The sequence below is a fragment of the Cyprinodon variegatus genome, unplaced genomic scaffold (genome assembly GCF_000732505.1).
Source record: "Cyprinodon variegatus isolate N-32 unplaced genomic scaffold, C_variegatus-1.0 Scaffold771, whole genome shotgun sequence".
Lineage (NCBI taxonomy): Eukaryota > Metazoa > Chordata > Actinopteri > Cyprinodontiformes > Cyprinodontidae > Cyprinodon > Cyprinodon variegatus.
In genome coordinates this window covers 188332-204805 of record NW_015151224.1, presented here as the reverse complement: position 1 = coordinate 204805, position 16474 = coordinate 188332, and the positions used below count along the sequence as shown (strand labels likewise).

General features: G+C 37.6%; 2 protein-coding genes and 1 long non-coding RNA gene across 3 annotated transcripts in view; 2 read left to right on the top strand and 1 right to left on the bottom strand.

The window, feature by feature from the left end:
• cct6a (chaperonin containing TCP1 subunit 6A) overlaps window positions 1-5437 on the top strand; it is a 7712-nt gene extending 2275 nt beyond the window's left edge. Inside the window, exons 4-12 of the mRNA XM_015395996.1 lie at window positions 1122-1225; window positions 1312-1582; window positions 2152-2234; window positions 3742-3838; window positions 3985-4132; window positions 4487-4620; window positions 4717-4819; window positions 4916-4988; window positions 5064-5437. Coding sequence (XP_015251482.1) covers window positions 1122-1225; window positions 1312-1582; window positions 2152-2234; window positions 3742-3838; window positions 3985-4132; window positions 4487-4620; window positions 4717-4819; window positions 4916-4988; window positions 5064-5136 — 1086 coding nt within the window. The 3' untranslated portion in view covers window positions 5137-5437. The remainder of the gene's footprint in view (window positions 1-1121; window positions 1226-1311; window positions 1583-2151; window positions 2235-3741; window positions 3839-3984; window positions 4133-4486; window positions 4621-4716; window positions 4820-4915; window positions 4989-5063) is intronic.
• LOC107098351 lies at window positions 1620-2092 on the bottom strand. The gene is made up of 2 exons (XR_001481883.1): window positions 2022-2092; window positions 1620-1789 (listed from the first exon to the last, which is right to left on the bottom strand). It is a non-coding gene; the product is annotated as an uncharacterized LOC107098351 (long non-coding RNA).
• A 2084-nt stretch (window positions 5438-7521) lies between the features above and the next one.
• Window positions 7522-10573, top strand: sumf2 (sulfatase modifying factor 2). The gene is made up of 9 exons (XM_015395999.1): window positions 7522-7716; window positions 7793-7940; window positions 8042-8156; window positions 8780-8824; window positions 8888-9038; window positions 9540-9595; window positions 9768-9852; window positions 9957-10098; window positions 10206-10573. Exons 1-9 carry the CDS (start codon window positions 7668-7670, stop codon window positions 10306-10308), a joined length of 894 nt encoding a protein of 297 aa, XP_015251485.1. The 5' UTR covers window positions 7522-7667; the 3' UTR covers window positions 10309-10573.
• Window positions 10574-16474: the final 5901 nt, after the last annotated feature.

Here is a 16474-nt window from a genome sequence, read left to right as displayed (position 1 = left end):
GTTCTCACCAGGATTTATTATGAGCATAGCGGGGATAATGATGCATTCACATCATATGCATATTATAGGTACATCAACATTAGCAGGACAGAAATGGATTAAAAAGTACTCCAAATATATTCAAAACTCAGGATACATTTTCTAGTGTTCCATTCTTATTTCTTTTTAGTAAAAGAAATGAATGAAAGGAAATCAAGCCTGACTTAGGTGAAAGAGAGGGGTGATATCTACTCACGCGTGCTTCTATTTTTTGTTTTTCCTACTTGCACTCATTTATTTTTCTGTGTTCCTGAATCCAGAAAACCTAAAACTGTCATTGTTTCAAAGTCCATCAAGTTTATTTAAAGTAAGAAGATAAAAACTTCAGTTAAGAAATCAAAGCAAGTTTGCTGCAGTATGATTATCTGTTTTGAATCTGTCTGGTTTAAGGAGCAGCTTGAATTTGATCATATTCACAAACTAATAAACGACACATGAATGAGACATCAAACCTGTTGAGTCCTAAATTAACATCTTGGTATAGCTACAGCTCTTATTTTGTGTCAAAATATGTCACTGATACCGATAACTTTTGTTTCGGCACAGAGGGTTGCAGTTTTCCTGTTCATCTTTTTATGCTGCCTTACTCAGGGTTTCCACAGGTCATTAAATATCATTAGATTTTTGTTTTTTAAATTAACCTTTAATTGGCATTAAAATTAATTAAATGTTATTAATGTGGCATTTAAAATGCTTGATTTATAATATATATATATTATTATAAAAGAATTTCGTCTGATATTTTATATTTTAATATATTTGCGCGGAACTGCTTCTGAATGATCGTAAAGCCGTATGTTTGGAAAAGAAGCTTGAGGCGGAAAAAAGCTAAAAAAAATGGGGGAAATGCAAATTTCAACAAAAGTGTCTGGAAAATGAGGAATTTGGGACATGGCATTACATTTATTTCTAAGAGCTTTAAAAGCATTAAATTAGAGTTACTCATTCCTGTATAAACCCAGTTACTGTCATTATCCACTGAACAACCGGTCGCTCACCAGAGTTAAATAAAAAATCTTGCCTGCTGATTCCTATCTGTATTACTAGCTTAGAGTTAAACATGTCCATGTCTCCATCATCAGGCTGTGGTAGATGCTGTGCTCACCATCTCTAAACCTGGGGAACCCATTGACCTGTACATGGTGGAAATCATGGAGATGAAGCATAAGACTGAGAGCGACACACAGTAAGTTTTACCACATGGAACAGATGTCATTTCCATTTGATTTAGGAAAACAAATCTAAATAGTCTTTTTTTATTTTTTCTCCCAGACTGATCAAAGGTTTGGTGCTGGATCACGGAGCCAGACATCCAGACATGAAGAAGAGGGTGGAGGACGCTTTCATTCTAACATGCAACGTCTCTCTGGAGTACGAGAAGACAGAGGTCAACTCTGGCTTCTTCTACAAGAGCGCTGGGGAGAGGGAGAAGCTTGTGGCTGCAGAGAGGAAGTTCATCGAGGAGCGCGTGCAGAAGATCATCGACTTGAAGAAGAAAGTCTGTCCCAATGACGACAAGGGCTTTGTTGTCATCAACCAAAAGGTACCGTTCAGGAGGGTTTCAGGTGTTTAACATTTACATTCTGTGCAGAGTCACCATGTTTTTGTCATTATTGGCTTCAGTGTGTTAATCTATCTGCACTTTGTGAAAGATCTGAGGCTGAATTAAAGTGCACAGTGAACACCCATGGGTGCTAACGTAGCTCCCCCTGGTCTCCTGTATCTGTGCCACAGTAACTCTGATCTGTACCTCTGCATCAGNCATCAACCAAAAGGTACCGTTCAGGAGGGTTTCAGGTGTTTAACATTTACATTCTGTGCAGAGTCACCATGTTTTTGTCATTATTGGCTTCAGTGTGTTAATCTATCTGCACTTTGTGAAAGATCTGAGGCTGAATTAAAGTGCACAGTGAACACCCATGGGTGCTAACGTAGCTCCCCCTGGTCTCCTGTATCTGTGCCACAGTAACTCTGATCTGTACCTCTGCATCAGGAGAGCCTGCTCCTCTCCTGCATGTATTCAGCGGATCAGAACAGTCCTTCCATCCCTGAAGGTAGTTTATTGATTTAATTAACAATGGTAAACTGAGCCCTTCTCTCTGGTTTGGTCAGGGCATCGATCCATTCTCCCTGGACGCTCTCGCTAAGGAAGGAATAGTCGCCCTGCGCAGAGCCAAGAGGAGGAACATGGAGAGGTAAGATGAATAGGGAACAAATAATGGATCTTAGATTTGGTGCACATGTTTTTTCATAGTCTGGGAAATACAGAAGTAGAATTTAGCATTTTGCAAAAAGGAATATTTAAGGGAAAATGGAGGAAATTGGCTTTAAAGACCCTTTTCCTCTCTTTTATTCAGCAAATTAACCCTGTTAAATTATTGTTCTTACCTGTCCTTTCACTTTGACTAACACCATTAAAAAAAATGTTGACCCAAGTCCTGTGTTAGGGAACCTGGTCTGGTTTAAATGTCTTGATTTAAGAGAAATTAACCAAACTTTTTGCTATTTCCCAAAACTCTGGTCTTGTCCTTGATGTCTTACCTGCTAATTCCTTATGGAGGACCAATCCTGCCATAATTAAAAGTAAATACAGAAATGCATAAATTCTCCAAAAATAAATAAGCATGCAATAATTGCCCCTCAAAAATACAATAAATAAATAAATGCAGGTAGAAATTAAATTATACAGTGACACATACATGTGTATATCTCTTTTAATTAGCTTTTTTTTCGCCTTTGTAATTACCTTATTTATTTATTTATTTATTGTCTGTAATAATCTTCAACTTTATCTATTTATTGCTTATTTTTTTAAGTATTTACTTATTTGCATGATATAATATTTTTGTCTGTATTATCTCTTTGTATTTTTTTACCCTATTTATTTCTGCCTTCCGTATTTACATTTTTGTCTGCATTTCTGCCTCATTATGCAAATAAATAAGGTAATTATTGCAGAAGCGAATAAGATTAAAAGAGATGTATACATTTATGTCTCACTGTATAATTTAATTTCTACCTACATTTATTTATTGTTTTTTGGGGGGGCAATTAATTGTATGCTTATTTATTTATTGACCATTTTTTTTATTTCTGTATTTTTAATTATGGCAGGATTGGTGCTCCATAATTCCTATTTTGATTGATTCCTTTATTCTGAAAGATTAATCAAAGTAAAAAAAAAAAAAAAAAAAGTAATAATCCAACAGAGAAAGAATGACTAAATTATCCCCAGTTATGTATATTGTTGTCCTTCCTAACCATTTCTTCTCTCTGAAGATGGTTGGGAGATGTAGCATTTTATTAATGGGTAAAACAAAAAATATTTTTGTGTATTTGACCTTTCTGTCAGAGCTAATTAGAGAATGACAGGAATTCATAAGGTAATCCCTGTCTCTTGTAAGTTTTTATTTATTTCTTTTAACTTACTAAATAGTTTTAACAAAAAAAAAAATGGCACATAAAGTAAATTGTGCTTTAAGGAAATGCAATCCACACTTTGTCTAAATATTATAGCTCTAAGTTAGTTCAAATAACATAGCTTTACCTTTTTGCTGAATCAAAGCCAACTTCTTTTTTATTTTATTTTTATTTATTGAATTCATAGAGGATAAAAATTTACATTGTTTGGTCCAAAATCTTAGTGAAATGAGATGAAGTGTAAAACATGTAGAAACCCTGAATGAATCTTGTTTTTTCCAGACTCACCCTTGCTTGCGGTGGCAACGCCATGAACTCTGTTGATGACCTCACACCTGACTGCTTGGGTCACGCTGGGCTGGTTTATGAACACACATTAGTGAGTATCCAGCTCAGTTCCCCTTACTGCTGAAGGTTGAAAAAATATGTTTTCTGTAAAAATCAAGTGTTATTTTCTTTCCTCCCTTGTTTAAGGTCTCTAGACCAAGCTGATTAAAGCTGTTGATTTTTTATTTTATTTTACAGGGGGAGGAGAAATACACGTTCATAGAGAAGTGTGGGAACCCTCGCTCAGTTACACTGCTGATAAAAGGTCCTAACAAACACACCCTGACGCAGATCAAAGACGCCGTGAGGGATGGTCTGCGCGCCGTCAAGAACGCCATCGAAGACGGTAACAAACCTGCATGATTAAAATGTTTTCCCAGCATTATATGGAACCCAGAACTTTCTAGAAGCATTGACTTGTGCAAAGCCCTGTTGCAATATGACAGTTTTAGATATAACATTGGAGTCTGTTTACTTATTATCTTGTTTTCTTCTTGTTTTTTTGTAGAGTAACTTTATTTTTATCAAGCCATATTTATTGCAATGTTATTAATATGCAATGTTATCAATAAAGTGGTTACAAATAAAAAGCCAATTAGTTCAAACCAAATTACCTGGTTCCACAGTAAAGTTATTTATGGTAAAACCTTTTATTTACTGGTTTGTTCACAGCTCTCTCCATTGATCCTTCTGTCTTCAGGTTGCGTTGTGTCAGGTGCTGGTGCGCTTGAGGTGGCTTTGGCAGATGCTCTGGTAAAACACAAGCCCAACGTGAAAGGCCGAGCCCAGCTAGGAGTCCAGGCATTTGCAGATGCTCTTCTCGTGATCCCCAAGGTGACCCTGCTGACTCTTTTTGCAAATAAACATTCTTCACATCATGTTTTCTGCAGTCCTCCTCTCTAATCCAAGCTGGGTAAAAATCATTTGCAGGTTTTGGCCCAGAACTCTGGCTATGACCCTCAGGAGACCCTGCTGAAGCTGCAGACAGAGTACAAAGAGTCTGGTCAGCTAGTCGGAGTCGACCTCAGCACAGGTGATCATCACAAGGTCCACAATATCTAATCCTGTTAACAGGATGAACGGTTTGTGCACAAGAGAAGAGCACTTTTAAATAAGATCCTGTTTTCAGGTGAGCCGATGGTGGCTGGAGAGGCAGGCGTTTGGGATAACTACAATGTTAAAAAACAGCTTCTCCATTCATGGTAAGGATGCTTTACTAGGCTCCATTTCGGCCTCCTGACTGATTTCCATCCCTCTAACACGTTTTATGTTTACAGCACGGTGATTGCCAGCAACATCCTGTTGGTGGATGAGATCATGCGAGCTGGAATGTCTTCTCTGAAAGGTTAAAGAAGAGCCGCTGTACTTGTACTCCAGTGATAGTTGTTTACCTGACGGTTCAGTCAAGGCGGCCCGGCTCTGGTCCGTCTGAAGCACCCCCTCATCAATGGCCAGCCCACTGAGCAAACCCTGCGGCGAGCCGTCTTAGCATTCGCCAGAAATCATCGTTCACCTGCTCGTTTTTTTTTTTTTTCCATGATTTCTGCCCCCCCACCTCTCTGGAACGATTGGTTTATTTATGCTACTTTGTTAAAAGCACTGATCTCTGCAGTTCTGTTTCGGTCTATTAAAAAATGTTCTCGGCCTGCAAGATCTGCTTGTTTCTTATTTCAAGAGTTGATTAAATGAAAATTCCTTGGTTCCTTAAGAGAGTTTAAATCAAATCCCAGTTAGAAGACTGGAACGAGTCTAAGGTTTAAAACTAAGCCAAGCTGGAATGTGGCTAGAAATATGGTTTCCTCATAAATTGTTAAAACGTATTTGGTGATCTTTATATAGGCAGTAATAATTTATTATTAAAAGTCTTTTGATAGAGAAAACAGTGTAATTGGAAAATAACTTTCAAACCTGTTTATGATCATATTTAAAAGCTGAATGACTTAAAGCAGATAGCAGAGTAGGCCTACAAATCTTTTAAAAATGAAGTGTTTACAAAAAAACAGACCATACTATATTTTTGTTTCTTTTAATCCAACATTAGAGCACATAATTGAACCTGGCTGAAAAGCACATTTGTTAAAATGGTTAAAGAACAAAAAATTGACACAAAGTTATATTTTAACCACCTTAAGGTGAAACATGGGATTCGTGTTAGTTAATTTAGACTCATAACTATTGGGTGCTAACATTTAAAACAAGATTAAGAAAATAAGGAATCAAAAAGTAAATTCTTTAAAAAACTGGCAAATTTTCAAAATCATGTACGACGGCTTTAAAATTCTGTGAGATTAAAGGGAATTTTTCAAGATAAAGATGTTTGGAAGCTGGTTTAAAAAGCACACAATTCATGCAATATTATATAACATTGAGAAAATATTTTTTTTATTAAAAGTCCTATTTCCTTCTGTGTCCCTAAATCAACACTTTATATTAAACCCCTATCTAAATTATGTTTATCCTCCATATGTCTGAGTTTCAATATAGATTTTAAGAATAGTTGCATAAAATATCAGTGAATGTTAGTCCCTGACTTTAAACTGCACTACATAGACCTTTTTTGCAACTTTATATCAACAATTATTCTAAAGCAGAAGTTTTCAACATTTCCCAGGCTAAGGACCCCCAAACTGATGGTGAGATGGAGCGGGGCCCCCTAATTGTATATAATATATGAAATTGTGTTATATCAAACTGGTCCCTATAGTCACTCTATTACATATGGAGTAATGTAGTGAAAGTAATTTCGCCCTGGGATTATTAAAGTATTTCTGATTCTGATTCCCGGTTGATGGGACAGGTGTGGTGAATGAAACGGTGTCCAGCTTGAAAGTGCTCCTGTGTGTCGTTGAATGTATGCATTGATGACTGAAAGACATCTGCCTCCATTTATCCGTTTACTACAGTGTGACTCCATCCTGGAGAGAAATATCTGATGTGCTGCTGCCATCAACACCTTTGGTTATAGATGTTGGAGATCGGCCTGTTCTTCCAGTGTAGTCCTGTTTCTCTTGCTGTGGCAGTCTGGATGTTTTGTCTTTATCCTCTGACATGGGAGGTGGCTCAGAGTTTGTCTGCCTGGCTGTGTGTTGCCTGTATGTGGCCACCCTTTACAGTTGCCTTTTGTATCTGCTTCTGTCTCCTTGAACCCCAGTCAGCCTCAGCAGATGGCCACTCACACTGAGCCTGGTTCTGCTGGAGGTTTCTTCCTGTTAAAAGGGAGTTTTTCCTCTCCACTGTCGCTCAAGCATGCTTAGTGTGAGGGATTGCAGAAGAGTCAATGAATTGATGCAATCAACTGGTTTTCATTAGATAGAAAACTTTGAATCAATCTGACTGTATGATCTGGTCAACTGTAAAGTACCTTGAGATGAAATGTGAGTTGACGCTATATAAAGACATTTCAATTTGTGGAAAAACAACTGCAGCGGGGTAATATAAAAAAAAGTCCAATCAACCAAAACTTTCGTGCCCCCATGCAGTACCTCAGTGGGGCCCCTAGGGGTCGCGGACCCTCTGTTGAAGACCTTCGCTCTAAACGTTTGTTGAAAGTAATAAAATTAAAATAGAAAAGTAATATTTCAATCGATCCACTAAATGATTGTTTTGTCCTTAATTCTGATTAAATACCGTTTAATAAAGTACTTTATTCATTTAAAGCATTAAAATCAAATTTTTGTTTTTGTATTTAGTTAAAAAATCTTTGTATGTTAGCGGAACCTTCTAACACGGGACTTTTTTCAAGTCGCACAGATTTTCGAGTGGTCGGAAATGAAGAATAAATACAATAAATAAACACGTTTTTAGTGGTGAATCTGAGCCCAATAGTTAAATGTTAAACTTTGATGTTTGCTTTTGACTTTGGCTGTTAGAAACTGTGAAGGATGGACGTTTCCTGGATATTTGCTGTGGTTTTACTGCCGAACTTAATGGGTACGACCTCTTACAAAACATTTAAATGTTAACTGGATAAACTTTTATTAGAACGAGGCTGTTTTCCTCCCCACAGCTGCGGAGGAGGTGGTGAACATCCCCGGGGGGAGGCTGCTGATGGGAAGCAGCGCAGCGGACGGCAGAGACGGAGAGTCCCCGGTCAGAGAGGTGGAGGTGCTGCCCTTTACAATAGATAGATATCCGGTCACTAATTCTCTTTTCAGGTAATATTACCCAAAATATAACATTAAGTTGGATCATATCTAAGTTAAAAACATACAGCAGTGCTAAAATAGATTTTATTTTGTTTTTTCTTCAACAACAGAGACTTTGTACGAGCTGAGAAATATAAAACTGAAGCTGAGACATTTGGATGGAGTTTTGTCTTTCAGGATTTTGTCTCTGATGAACTGAAAAGCAAAGTTACTCAGAGGATCGAGGTGAGAAAGAACCCAGCTACCCTGAAAGGGTTAAGTTTCTTAAACTTATCCTGTGTTTGTGGTGTCAGCACTGCAGCAGACCCCTCCTCTATGCTGGTGAAGGTTCTCAGTCATCCAGGTCATAGTCATTCCAAAAAATTAAAAAAAAATCCACTGAACTTGGTTTCCAAATTTGAAGACTTTTCGCTTCCCATCCAGAAAATTTTTTTAATGCAAAATGTCAGCAATAGGGTTGAGTTCGAGGTTTTATACAGTAGCCCAAACATGCAAATTGCAGAAGATGAAAATATCAAATTCCAACAAAAGTGTCTGGAAAACGAGGAATTCAGGACATGGCTGCAGTCTGTAATTAATTAATGTGAGATTCAACTTATTTCTGTAACCATTGTTGGTTTGTCTTTCATTAAACGAGGGGTACCAACAATTTTTTCCACGTGTGTATAAATATTTGCATAATATTAAGCATGATTCCAGAATTTCATTCGAAGGAAAAAAGACATTCAATTCAGGCTTTGATTGGCTAGATGGGGACAGCAAATAATAATTCAGAGGGCCACTAACGGCCCTCAGACCATACATTTGAGATTCCAGCTTTATTTTTTGTTCCTGTCTCTGTTATCCAGTCTGCCCCCTGGTGGTTGCCCATTGAACGAGCATTTTGGAGACAGGTAAGCCAGCATGTTTATGGGCATTTCACAAAACAAGCCTCCCTCCTTATTACCTTTGTTCAGCCTGCAGGGCCCGATTCAGGCATCCGGGAGCGCCTGGACTTCCCGGTGGTTCAGGTGAGCTGGAACGATGCGCAAGAGTTCTGCAGATGGAAAGGAAAGAGACTGCCCACAGAGGAGGAGTGGGAGTGGGCTGCCCGTGGGGGGCTGCAGGGTAAACCTCCACACTCATCACTGAACATGAAAGAGCTCAACAGAGTTTGAGATCATTACAGCATTGTGTTTTATTTACTTTTAAAATGACAGCAGCCACAAGGATCTTATGAGTTGTGTTGAAGTGATTAAAGCTGCAGGACGTCGTCCCCTCTGGACTGAAGTTTGACACCCATGGAATGGAGCATTTGATTAGTTCACCTCCAAAGCAAATCAATACATTAGAGAGTGATCAATGATTGTAGCATCCGTGTAGTTCCACCTAAATTGGATTAATAGGCACCATTTTTATTGACATGGGGACATTTAAAAACCAACTCATGCATTCGGTTGCTTGATCTACACTTGTAGCAGTGAACAAGCCAAGAAAAGTACGCCAAGATATCAGGAAGTGTTTTTAGATACACCATATATAACACAGGTCATATTTTAGAATGAGAGGCATTTTTTACTGTGAATGATTTTCCTGTTTCTCTGTCCTTTGATGCTCGCTGTGCTGCAGGTCGGACGTATCCGTGGGGGAACAAGTTCCAGACCAACAGAACCAACCTGTGGCAGGTGCAACAATAACATGATTGTTTATGTAGATTTCGCTAGAGTGGATTTAAAGGGGATAGTTTCTTTTTGATTTTTCTACAAAGTGGTCTGACAAGTTAATGTTGATGTATAAAAAACAAACAGATGCTGTCAAAGTTCTGTATGAACGGCAGTTTTCTCCTGTGTGTTTTAGGGTCAGTTTCCAGATGGAGACACTGCAGAGGATGGATATCATGGCATCTCACCTGTCACTGCGTTTCCTCCTCAGAACAGTTATGGTAATGAAGCCCTTATCTCATATAAAAAAAAAAAACAACAACTATGAGGCTAAAGCACAACTAAGAATGTTTTAAATGTTAAATCTTATAACTCCCCCCCACAGGACTCTATGACATGATGGGAAACACGTGGGAGTGGACGTCCACACCATTCCCAGCAGCTCGGCCCACGTACGTTCTGCGCGGCGCTTCCTGGATAGACACGGTGGACGGCTCGGCCAATCACAAGGCTCGAATCACAACCAGGTGACTTTTTTTTGTTGTTTTTTTTAGGTGGGCTTTGGGGGGACTCTCGTTTTGAGACTTCAGATCGGCTCTGAGACAGACTGAATGTTTTGGTTTGTGTCTTTCAGGATGGGGAACACACCAGACTCTGCCTCAGATAACCTGAGCTTCAGATGTGCTGCTGGTCTGGAACCGAAGCAGGCCAAGAAGAGCGACAAAGCTGAACTATAGCAGCTTTAATCAGCCCAATTAAAAGAAAATAAAGATAAATGATTGAAATGACTGAAGCATGCAATAAAAGCAAAGAAGGGCAGATCAAAGTGATGCAATAGAGAGGAACCGGACTTCTTTCCCTGTTTCTGGGAAAGAGTCCAACTGTTTTGTGTTGGAGAACTTAAGGACACCATGAGGGGGGACCGCAGGGAGTCTGAACACTTGTGGGGAAGCAGCTTAATCTCTCCTGTGGAGAAATTTCTTTTATACACAAATTCAACAAATAAATACCTTTTCAAAATGCTCTGCATCTCAGCATTAAGTTTGTCTGCAACCCAAAAACAACTCTTCTCCCGAACCAAAAAAATAAACTGATTTAATTCACTGAACAACAGAAAGAGGACACTCTAGCTCACAAAGAACCTCTTCACGCTGAGATCTCTTTGTTTATTAACGTGACTAGAGACCAAACTAGCGCTTTGGTTTAGTTGCTGGGACCCTAATCCCTTTACTCGCTCTTTTCTTACTTTTCCAAGTTTGTTGATCAGATTCATTCCGAGAAATGTTGTCTAGACTCCATTCTTGGTTTATGTAACAGGCTGTTTTCAGCTCACTCTGCAGCCATCCTAACAGATACAGAGATACTATAGAGGTAAAAAGAAATGGTACACAGCGTCTCTATGTAAGGAACAAACGGAATAAAAGCTAAACATGTAAACACCTCAAACAGAAAAAGACAAAGGGAATTTACTAATTCTGCCGTTAAACTAAAATGTAACCATGCTCCTCAGTTCCTGTCTGAAACTTCTCTGCAGACTTTCTGCTAAATGCAGCCGTGTGAACTTATCAGAATGTGAAACCACCAACCCTGAAACACGAGGGATCTCTTTTTTTCATCTGTCACATTTCTATTTTTGTTGGTTGAATGTTTGCCTTGTCGGTTTGCATCGGAGGTTAAACCGTTGTTCCAATGTGGAATGTTTCTGCCCAGTTAAAATATGACTGGAACAACTCACACAATTAGAACTCCCCCATTTTATTACCCTCTAACTGAGCTTATTGCTCAAAAGCTATAACTACCTAAGCTGTCCAAACAGTTGAGCATTAAACTTGAGTTGCTTAACGTTAAGTTGCGTCTCCACCCAACTAAACAGTTAAGAGCAAAAGTTTTAACACTTAGTTTGCCTGGAGCGCTGATTAAACCAGACAGGAGGCCAATGATGCATCCATGAAACACCTTTGACTTCTTATTGAGCTTCACTAACGAAAGAAAAGAGTTATGCTGGTGAAGATTCTCAGTCATCCAGGTCATAGTCATTCCAAAAGTTTAAGGAGTAAAAAAAAAAACAACAGCACTAGACTTTGTTTTCCAAGTTTGAAGATGTTTTGCTTCCCATCCAGGAAGCTTTCTCAATTCAAAACGTCTATCTGGTTCGATTAAGTTCAATTTGCATGTTTTCTAAGCCATAAAAAGGCTTTTGTTTGTTCCATTCTATAAGCCTGGAACTCGAACGCTACTCAAGACATTTTGAATTGAGAAAGCTTCCTGGATGGGAAGTGAAACGTCTTTTAACTTGGTAAAACAAATTCCACTGTTTTGTTTTTTTAACCTTGTTGGAAAGAAGTTAGGTGTGTCTGTTTTATAAACCTGAATGATGGCCGAACCCAAAGTCTTTCATTTGTATTAATCATGGTTCTCAACATTTACATGAAGACTCATCTGGGACCAGAGGTAGAAAAAGTACAAAAATATCATACTCAAGTAAAAGTACCAATACTTGGATGAAATATTACTCAAGTACAAGTAAAGTTATCCTTCATGAAAATTACTCAAGTAAAAGTAATAAGTAGCTAATTTAAAATGTATTTTAAGTAAAAGTTACTTAGTTACATAAAAAAAAAAACTGTTGAACGGGGCCTGTCAATGAATTCAAACTTTGTTTTTGTTTTTTTTGGAATGTTGGCGAGGCGGTACCGTGAGTTTGGCGAAGATAGTGCTGCGGGAAGCACCAACTTAAATGAAATACTTAGTTGTTTTTTTTAGCAATTTATTTTCCCAAGCCACTCAGAGTATAAGGTATAAGGATGAAAGAGCTGCATGCGGCTCCGGAGCCACGGGTTGCTGACGCCTGTGCTGGACAAAATTAGCAATGCCACAAAACAGGTTGTTTTGCTAATTGGCTATTAGTCATAAAAACTTTGTTTGAAGTACCAATGCACTAAATAATTACCAAAACATGCTTCCGCAGATTAGATGTGGAGTTATTGATTGAATGCTGCCAGTTCAGTCACCTTTGGCAGACACATCTGGCATTGCATGATGATACTGTTGGCCCTCTTGAATTTAAATGAAAAGCAGTCTTTCAAATGTGGCTAAGGATTTTCATCGTTTTGGGCAGCAGAATTCGATGTTTCAGCTAGCATTTCTAGTGAAATGTTCTCTGAACCGTCGTCGCTCTCCTGATCCACCTCCATCTCGTTCCCAATCTCCTACAGAAAGACTTGGAGCCTGGTAGCCTAGATCTACATGCTGATCACGTCACTCACTGAAGTGCTTCCGGGCCCGATTTTTTCTCTTCCATTCGGCTTTCCAAAGTTTTTTTTTTTTTACTCAGTAATGGATGGGATTTGTAATGTAACGAAATACAATACTTCACTCAAAACGTAATCAAGTAAAATATAAATTACAGATTTTAAAAACTACTTGAAAAATACAAAATACACAAAAACCTACTCAATACAGTAACTTGAGTAAATGTATTTCGTTACTTTCCACCTCTGTCTGGTGCTCATGAAAAGCCTCATGGAAGGCCCACCATAGATTTGATTTACATTACTGGATTATTCTCTAATAATTGTCACAAAAGAAATGTACTGGGGTAATGATAAATAATAATTTTAAATCTGTTTTAAACCACATTCACCTATAGCGACTTAAAACTCAAAATTTTAATATTCTGAAAGACCAGTTTTGCAGTTTAGATCAGAGATGATTGAATATGCACCGCACAGCACGCTCCCTCCTGAGGCTTTTCTGAGGTCAATAACTGCATCAGCATGGCATACCATGGAGACAGACAATCTGTAGGCCTGCTATGGTGTCAAGTAAGTCTAGTTTGTTGTAAAAATCAGATTCAGATCATCTCCAATGTTGGCTTCTTTTAATAATAGTTTGTCTGGAGTTTTAACATGGACGGATTAAGCACAGTGATATTTAGTTGAATGAGCTATGATGAAGTGGATTTATGGCTGCAATGACTCTGGATTTGGTTCTCAGCAGCAGCATCCAGACTCTGCATCCAGCTCCCTCTGAATCGGCTCCATCACTAAGCCAAATCTGTCTAAATCCAGTCTGAATACAGCGATGCTCAATAGATGTTTATGGAAATGACCATGGGACATTCTGTTTGTGATTGTAGAAGCTAATTTTAGTTGTTATGCTGCAGTAATCTGGAATAAAATTCCAGAAAACTCTTAAAAATGCTGAAGCTTCTTTAAATAATTAAGTTTCAGTCAACTTTCCTCCTATCATTGTCCTACCATTTCAATTACCCAGTTTTATTCTCTATGATTAATTATTTTATACTCATTAATTGATTACTTATGTATTTTATTTGTTAATTTTTTAAACCTTTTCACTTATTCTGTTATTTTTATAATAATATAATATAATATAATATAATATAATATAATATAATATAATATAATATAATATTTTCTAAGGTCCACATTTGTGTGACCCCTTTTGCTGTATCTTTTGCTGCTGTAACGCCACAATTTCCCCATTTTATGACAATAAAGGGATTTTCTATTCTATACTATTAGGCTTAACAGAAAATTCAAACTGGAATCATAATTGGTCTCCAACTCTCATCCAATCATCTATGATCAGCTGTGAACGCCTTTTGCCATGACCAATGGTCATCAGGACCTACTTTAAAGACTTTAAAGTGTTCCACAGCATCTCAGCATATTTTTTTTTTTTCATTTGGCTCTCTTCATCCTAATTCATCTGCACAGTTATATAATTTTCATCATCATCATCATCATCATCATCATCATCATCATCATCATCATCATCATCATCATCATCATCATCATCATCATCATCATCATCATCCTACATGCTAATGAATACAATCAAAGACTGACTGCCAAAGCGTATATTTTTTTACTTCAACAAAACTTTGATTGTTGTTTTCTTCTATTTAAATCTTTCCAGGTTGAATTTATGTGGATTAACTATTTAATTACCTTTATGCTGCTGCAATGTATTTATTTTATTTTTGCTTTATCTGATATAAAGCACTTCGGATTGTCTTATTACTGAATATGATCTAAATAAACTTGTTTTAAGTTACCTTATGGTTCCATGTCATATTTTAATAGCTGATTGTTTTTTTTTGTTTTGTTTTTTGTCTTAAATTATAAAACTGTTTTATCTTTTTTTTTTTTTTGGAAAAGAATAAAAAATTGATGAATAGATCGATTGATAGATCAAAAATAAAAAACAGTGGATTAACATCAGCAGATGATTTCCATCCCAAACTCCATTTACATGTATTTATTTTTATTTATTTGTTTATTTGTCATGGAAAGTACACATTAATGAACATTTCCGTAAATGTGTCAGTGTTAACTATTAACCCTTTATAGGGCACTCAGTGAAATCCTTTGAAAATCCACATTTCAAGCCAATAGTGTTATTGGAATCCAGGACAAGACCTTATTACCTTTGTAACATTTTGTTGGCAAAAATTAATGTCAGTGTAATAACAAGAAACACCAACTTACCCGAATATATTAAGAAAAATAACAAAAAATAAGAGCTTCTATAAGAAACACTTTTTTTTGATACAGCATAACCTTAGAGGCTTTAATGCTGATAGTAGCACTTACATTTTTTTAGTTTATAAATCTAAATATAATTGTTAACTAGTATTATTACGTTTTAAACTTTACTTTTTAACTTTTCAGTTAGCTTTTTCCCTTTTTCTCTTGACTTTTTAACTTTTTAATGAGCTTTTTCCCTTTTTCTCTTGACTTTTTAACTTTTTACCTTTTTTCAACTTAATTTGCAGTAGGTAATATATCATTCAAGGGTTCATCTAATTGGTCAAAGGCCAAAATAAGATTTACAGCCATGTCGCAGCATCTTTGCTGAATGGTTGGATATAGATCTTGTGCTTCTAGACTTCACTGAGGGACGGAGGGGTCTCCATTTGTAATGGGTATGCAAGTGATCAGAAATGGTAACTTGCACTATAAAGGGTGAAGCAAGTTTTCAACTTCTATCCCTGCACAAGGCGTATAATGCCAATAAAAAATACTTTATTAATCTAAAAGGGAAAATCAAAATCCTTCAAGTTATCTGCTTTTTTGTGCAACTAGTTGTTGCAGGTGTTGATAACTGTGGGCAGGAAGGATCTTCTGTATCGGTCTGTCTTGCACCGGATGGAGCCACTGATTGAAGACACTTTGTTGGCGTTTAACAATCTGAGTTGCATCACCACCTCCACTTACTCGTCATCGATGTTAATAGGATTCAGCTTGTTCCTGTTTCTTCTGAATTCTCAAAACATTTCTCTTGTTTGTTGATATTCAGGATCCGATGAGTGTTTCCACACCATGCCACAAAGCCGTTAACCAGCTCTCTGTCCTCAGCTTCTTGTCCATCTTTGATGCACCCAATGATTGCAGAGTCATCTGAGTATTTCTGCAGAGGACAGGACTCTCTCTGGTACTGGAAGTCAGATGTGTACAGAGTAAAAAGTACCGTCCCCTGTGGTGCTCCTGTGCTTCTAACTACATGATTAGACAGCTGACCCTGCAGTCTAACAAACTGTGGTCTGTTTGTCAGGTAGTCTTTGTCCAGGCGATTGTTGATGCCTCCACCTGAGTCTTCTGAAGTCTCTGTCAAAGCCAGTCAGGCTAAAATGTATTAAATTGACTGGAAAATCAAAGAGCATGTTCCTTACAGTGCTGTCTGCCTTTTCTAAATGACAGTGGGTTTGTTAAAGCAGGTGTATGATGACATCATCAACCCCAGCTTCACAGCGATAAGCAAACTGCAGGGGTTCTTGTTTGCTTGATCAGGCGCACCAGCAGATGTCCCTCATTTCTGATTGCAAAACTTCTCAAAGGACCTTTATTAACTGTGACTCACGGTGTCCTTCTCTACTTG